General features: G+C 41.3%; 1 protein-coding gene across 1 annotated transcript; it reads right to left on the bottom strand.

Moving 5' to 3' along the window:
- Positions 1 to 447: 447 nt before the first annotated feature.
- dera (deoxyribose-phosphate aldolase (putative)) lies at positions 448 to 6935 on the bottom strand. Its single transcript, XM_044107608.1, has 9 exons — positions 6741 to 6935; positions 6272 to 6369; positions 6052 to 6199; positions 5141 to 5236; positions 4921 to 5055; positions 3959 to 4087; positions 1547 to 1659; positions 700 to 849; positions 448 to 631 (listed from the first exon to the last, which is right to left on the bottom strand). Exons 1-9 carry the CDS (start codon positions 6769 to 6771, stop codon positions 575 to 577), a joined length of 957 nt encoding a protein of 318 aa, XP_043963543.1. The 5' UTR covers positions 6772 to 6935; the 3' UTR covers positions 448 to 574.
- Positions 6936 to 7285: the final 350 nt, after the last annotated feature.

Below are 7285 nucleotides of genomic sequence, written 5' to 3'. Positions count from 1 at the left end.
TTAAACAAGTCTTTGCACAAAAATATGCATGTTGTTCTCTGAGAAATGAACATATTGGACAAAATCTTTTTTTTAGATATAAATATAAACTATTAATTTTGACCACATTTTTATCATTTGTTCATCTGTAACCAAACATTATTTTTCCATCTGGTAAATTTCATTCTCAATCTCCATGTTCCGAGTCCAGTGGGTTCAGGAGGAGCCGGTGTCTGATTACAGCAGTTATTATGGCTTTAAATTAACACAAACATTAAAGGCATATACATAAATAGGTGAAAAATGGAACACAAGTCACTACTTGTTTGTCTATATCTGCCACATATTTTGGATTTACTATATAAGAAGGTTCTATTCTGCAAGGAAGAAAACGATCTGATTAGGTTGTCTTACACGACAACATACAGCTTCTTTAAAAAAGATGGAAATAATCACCAGAGCTCTGAATTAAAATCCAAGATTTATTAAGTTTTGGTAACTCATCACAAGTTATTATCTAAAAAACACTTGTCTTGAATTAAAAGCAGACATGACTGGATGTTTCCTTCATAACTTCTGAAGCACATGTTAGTGTTCAGGCCATGGGCAGCTCATGATAAGCTGCATACTGCCCCGTCACATGGTGGTACACCTGCACAAGTTGCACAAATGTTAAAATGTGAAGCAAGCATGCAGTGATGATGTGATTTAAATTCTCACCTGTCTCTCGATGTCAGCCAATAGGCTGCTAGCTCCCAGGCGGAACAGATGTGGGTGGAGCCAATCATTACCAAGTTCTTCTTTGATCAGTGTGAGCCACACCAGGGCTTCCTGGGCTGTCCGGATTCCCCCTGCTGGCTTAAAGCCCACCTGGAGGAGCATGTACACACACACACATACACAAAAACATAGCTTAGTCACAGAAATACATCACTACAGAACCCCACAAACATTTACTACATTCCTTTTATTTTTAAACTATGACATATGCTTACAAACTGATACAAACATTTTTTAAATCCACATGAAAGATCAGTTTCACCAATAATGCTTTTCTCTGACTTTGTTTATAGATTAAGGAGAAATGTAAGCACCGGTTTCTCTCACTTGCTTAGTCTGGAAGAACTTTGATAACATGATCTCTATCCAGCGGCGATTCTAAGATGAACATGGTTTGATATGAACCGTCATAATGCAGCTTGTTGTCCAGCTGACCCAAACCCTTTGCTCCCCTTTCAGATTGATCCTTTTTTAATCCCTAAGTGGGGAAATTGATGTTTGCCTCATCCATCTCCCCCCATCTCAGCTGAAGAAAAACATCGCACAGCATAACGCAGCCACCCCCGTGTTTCACTGAAGGGACCCCATGTTCAGGCTGATGCAAGCCAAAAAGTTTCTTCCAAATGTTTGAGTTACAGGAGAATTTGCACATGTTTATTTCAACAAATAAACAATCTTAACCCTCTTCCATCAAGGAGTGTATGAGCTTTTGTACATTTACATGTGATTCTTACTTTGTATATAATAAACTCTACATACAGATCCGTAACAACAGGCAGTACTCTACCTTGTGGCCGGTGCGCAAGAAGTAGTCACGGATAGCTCTCACCATCACTATGGCAACAGGATAAGTAGCATTGATGGCCTCCTTCCCTGTAGAGGTCTTGATGAAGTCTGAGCCTGTTGGGATCAACAATGACAGTCTGCATTAAGATAATAAACCACTGCTGCTTCTGCTACACTGCAGTCAGCTGCTGGCTTCATGTTTATTTACAGACTCTTCATAATATTCTAGCTGATTCATGAGATTAATATGTGCTTGGACGTGAGGATTAAATATTCATCTTATTCACGCTTTAAAAGGCCATCATGTTCACTTAACTCCGGTTTTGTTTTGGACCAATGCTAATGGCAAACAGTTGTAGACCCTGAAGTAGCTCCTTCCAGTGAAGCTCCAGCAGTGACCGGTCTACCAGCCCCTGCACAGGTTAAGCTGTGCAGGGTCCAGCAGAGACCAGGCAGACATGAATATCTGCTCCTGGCTGACAGACAATATCTACATGTTCATGAATTAAAAATATCCCCATGCTCAGACTTTTTATGTCCTCCCTCACAATTTGTGTTTTATCGGCTTTCCTGCTAAAAATAGATGATAAAATGATTCTCTAATAGATCCTCACAAACTGCAAGCAGCACACAAAATGTTCTCCATCTTCGTTCACCCTGATTTATAATGAGCGTTCATCTGGCCGCTGCTGAGCAGAACAAGTTAAACATTTCCTAGATCATTAAAGGCGTGTTCCGCAAATTCTTTTTCCAGTCAGGTCTTTTTTTTCCTTTAGCCTTCATTCACGTTTCTCAATCTGGAATATTCTTAGAGATTCATTATGAGGAATCTTAATTACCAGATAATGGCTAATGGGTATTAAATGTGTGTGTGGGTGTGTGAGAGGGGGATGAAAGGTCCATTCATTAGGTGGGCACAAGGATACTAGGAGAGGACAGTAGAGTTAAATAGACATCACAGATTAATGGGTTAAATTATCTTTTAATTTCAGGAATCTTATGTGCAATTTATAGGAACAGTGGCAGATTAAGAAGTAAGTGAGGTGACAAAAACAATGCATTAAAATAATGAGCTCTATCTAACAGTCCCTGACAATTTGGTTCTGTAATCAGCTCATCATGTGATGGTTAGCTAAGCAGAGATCAGGCGAGTCCAAACGTTTCAGTTCTGCTGAATTCATTTTGCTTAAACTTTCTCACATCTTATAATGTTACAATCACAATATGACAGCATCACAATGGAGTGTATAATTATGGAGTCAAAATTAGTATGAAAAAAACTTTCAGCATGAATTTACTGTCATACCCTTAATCACATCAACCTTAGCCTGGAGAAGTTGCCTTATGAATGAGGCTAACGCAGCAGTCATGTTTCAGACTATGGCAGGAAACTGGAGTACCAGAGAGAACCAAACACCAACATGGATGTAGAAAAACACCGGGACTTGAACCCGTGATGGTCTCTGTGTACGAGTCCCTCTCTATGCCTGCACTGCCACCCTCCATAGATTTCTCTGTGAATTGTGACTCTGTGTGAATTTGCCTCCTGGTGGATCTAAAATCTATAGAAAAAATAAAAATGTAGCTTGTGAAGCTGAGACACCTCACCACAAACAGGCACTGTGACGTCCTATTGGCTGCTGTTTCAGGCCAATAGGTTGTCATAGCGGCAATCATTTCCCTTGTTGTTGTTTGCTCCTCACACTAGATAGGTTTTAGTTTCTGTGATAATGCTAAGATAATGTCCACTGTGCATATTAAAAACATATTGAGGTATATTTGGTATCTGAACTATTATCTGAACGGGTATTTGTGGATTTTAGCTCTTTGAGGGTGGTTGTGGTGCTTCACTCCCCCAAATACTAAGATCCAGACTCTTCATGGAATAAAGTTTTCAAGGAGCTTAGCCTTGTGTGTGGTAAAGAGAAACTTTAACAACACTAGCTTGATGAGCCTCTGGGCACATCAAGCTAGTGTTAGCTGTTATTCCTTCTCCATGCTTAATAGAATTAGTCCTCTTGCTTTTGTGTTTCAGTCTTCCTCGCAAGTTGTCGTGGATACGGCGTAGATCTGCTCAAGATAATTTTCTCTTTGAAGTGAAGTTATGGTGAATATCACATGCAGCGTTCCACCTTCTGCATTTCCCAAAAATGGTTCATAACTTATGATTAATACATTTTGGTGTTTATTAATAAACCTGAATTATCCACACACAATAACTGATTTTCTCTCCCACACTAAGTTTGCTGAATATATTTCAATTGACACATAAATCTGAATTTTTACATACAATTGTCATTGGGAATCAGGTGACTGAGCTCCAGTGTTTTTTGAGTAACAAATGTCTTTTTTGCACCATTTTCATAACAACAGACCAACAGAATTACAAAGAAAATTGTGTTGTGGAACTGACCTGCCATCATGGCCACAATACTGGCTTTGTAGATGTTGGTGAAGGTTCCCAGGTCTCCAGTAGCCAGAATGGTCTTCATGTGGGCATCACCACAGGCCTCTCGAAACTGGACAATCTCTCTGTACATGGCTGCAGAGACAGAAGAGACAGACTACTGATAAGGCTTCCTCCTGTTGTCTTTTGCATTTCCACAGTTCTGGGAGATCTTACGCTAGAGAAGAGCTCCTGAACATTCAGACACACGCTAATACACTGTGGAAGAAGATGTGCTGGAACAATGCATAAACCACCACCTGGTTCTAGATCCACACCACAACATGCTGGAAACAACATACACACTCGCTAACCAGATACTCTGTGTAAAACAGAAAAAACCCTTACTTAGGTTACATTCACACTGTAGTACAGGTTCAGTAAAAGACAACGGCCAAACAACAGTACTCTAAGACTTTCCAACAAGAGTCCCAGTTCCTCCACAACATCAGGAACTGGGACGTTCCTCTGACCCTCCTTTTGTCATTTTGCACTCTGTCAGAATGGTCAAATGTTTAGAGTAAAGCAAGAAGGAGAGGGTGACCCTGAACAGAGAGTGAAAAAAATGGGAGCAAAAATACTTCCATCTGCATAGCATCCAGATGGACTGTCCAAACATGCAAAAAAACATGAAGAAAATCTAAAAAGTGAACAAGTGAAAACTAACAGAAGAGATCAGCTCCAATTCTAGAAAATTCTTGTTGCATTTCCAACAGTGAACTCTCCTGAGCAACAAGATGACACACCACTCACTTCCTTTGTTGAATTTGTTCTTTTCAGACTCACTTTATATATAAGCTGCTTCAGTTTTTTATCTTGTGAAGTGGTTTTGTTGATGGCCGCTCTCTCAGCCTGGTTGAACCTGAAGTTTATCACACTGCACACTTCAGAATGTTTTTCTGGGTTAACGCAGCTCTGACGTAGCCTACCTTCCCATTTTCCTGTCAGAGCCAGCGTCCTGTTGATGACGATATCAATCTCTGTAGCGCCGTCTCTCACCGCCATACGGACCTCCTGCAGCCGGGTCTCCAGGGGCGTCTGCCCAGCTGGAAAACCAGTGGCAACTAGGAAGCAACAGAAACACACACACTCACATCCACAACCTTTAACCTGTACAGAGCAAGTGTAAAAAGATTCCAGGAGACTCACCTGAGGCAACAGGCAGGCTGGAGTTAGCTGCCTTTAGTGATCTGACAGCATCAGCCACCCGAGAAGGATACACACACACTGCTGCTGTGGTTAACCCTGGATCACATCAAGAGACCCAGTTAGGCCGATAAACTGGGCTGTGGCTCCCTCTGCAGGCTGAACTGATACATGACCAGACCTGTCATCATTTACAGCCCGGGTCTCAAACTCCAGTCCTCGAGGGCTGCTGTCCTGCAGTTTTTATAGGTACACAACACTGGAATGAAATGGCTTAATGACCTCCTCCTTGTGTAGATCAGTTCTCCAGAGTCTTGCTAATGACCTAATTATTCTATTCAGGTGTTGTACAGCAGAGGCATATCTAAAAGTTGCAGGATTGGAGTTTGAAATCCCTGATCTATGGCCTACAGGACTGCTGCTGTGTATCTTTTAAAAGTGGACTCGGCATTCTGAACAGCTGCTTCCTTTAGCAAGTAGTGTTTATGGCTGGACAGCTGACAGTCAGCAAACCTCCTTATGAATATATGTAGGCCATAAAATATATTTTTATTTTTTTATGAAAATATTCAACCTAAAAAAATATATGTCTATATGTTAGACGAGGGAGTTGAGTGTGGAAAAATTTAAAAGGTCCTGAGCTCAGCCTGAAAACACTCAGAGCACAGACTTCAAAGCAGGCCTTCTTGTCCTACATCTGACCTCACAAATGAAGAGTCAAAGAGTTCCCATAAAAACACACCCAACCCTGCTGGAAATCCTTTCCACTAGAGCTGCAGCCGTTATACCAGCACAATGTCTAATGTCATGTTAATCCCTACAGATTAAGGATGGGATGCCACTCAAGTTTCTATACATGTGAAGGCAGAAGAGTGAATACTGTTAGTGATCTTGATGCGCTGAGCAGAGCAGACCTTTGTCATGCATGTCCATCCCCCTGAGCAGGTCGTTTCGGACCGGCAGGATGGCTTTCACACACAGACGATGAACATTGGATGGCGTGTCATCTCCAGCCAGTGTTGTCAAATCGATGAAGGAAGCCGCCTTCAACAGCCAGGCCGTCTGTAGGGTGAACACAGGAACTGAAGAGCTTCTGAACATTTACAGCACAGCATGCATTATGGGAAAACTCACCTGCCACTGCTTTTTGGGGAGCTTCAGGCCTTGGATGTGCTGAGCCCTCTTCAGCACAGCCTGAGTGTTCACCCTCACTTTGGACAACCATTCTAGGTCTGCAGGCAAGAACGAAAGAAAGATTACTACTGACATCAGTTTCTATACTTTTTACTTTAAAAACTGTTTTATTATTATTATTATTTTCTACCATCCGGTTCAGAAAATAAATCTAAGTGTACACACCGCACGGTGAGGAAACACGTTTAGAGCTGTCATCCTGCAGGTTACTGACCCGCTGTTACTCATTAAACGGGAATGCTCACACTTCTTCACTTAACTCTCACGTCGCTAATTTATTTAACATTCTAGTATTACACCACAGAATGAGAACCTCAGAATTGGGACTGAAAGCTCGGTTTATATGACAACTCTATACAGACACGTGTTTGTGAGAAAGTCGTAGCCGGACTGGGAGTGGTTGACTTACCGAGGTCAGTTCCGGGGTTCCTGGCTGACATTTTTACCGACAGATGTGTAACGGGACCCAGCAGCAAAGTCCTCTCCTCCAGGCCCAGGCCAACCTGGTCTACTGGGACACTTCCACCGGGCTGCTGGCAACAAAGCTGCTCCTTCTTCTGGACCAGCACGTGACCGATCACGTGTGAAGAATTGTCTCCACGAGAGGGCGATAGATGGCAATATGCAAAAGTTTTTATTTGTTAGGTTTTTTTTCTCTCCAAAATCTTTATTGAAGTATTGACACATGTCCAGAGTTATACCGTACAAAGCATCAAATGAATTAACCATTATATTAAACATTTTATGACTTCTTACTCTTATTCTTGTTTTTATCATGTGAAGAACTTTGAACTGCTTTGTTGCTGAAATAAACTTCACTGATTTATATCAATGAAGTTTGAGGTTTCCTAAAATTAGGAAAAACTAATATTCCCTAATTGTACTTTTCATTAGTACCTCTCAGAGTACCTCTAACGCTGATCCAGGATCTAATTTTCAGGAATTAATTTCTCT

Source organism: Gambusia affinis, linkage group LG23 (assembly GCF_019740435.1).
Source record: "Gambusia affinis linkage group LG23, SWU_Gaff_1.0, whole genome shotgun sequence".
Taxonomy (NCBI): Eukaryota; Metazoa; Chordata; class Actinopteri; order Cyprinodontiformes; family Poeciliidae; genus Gambusia; species Gambusia affinis.
This window is presented reverse-complemented; position numbering and strand designations above follow the sequence as displayed.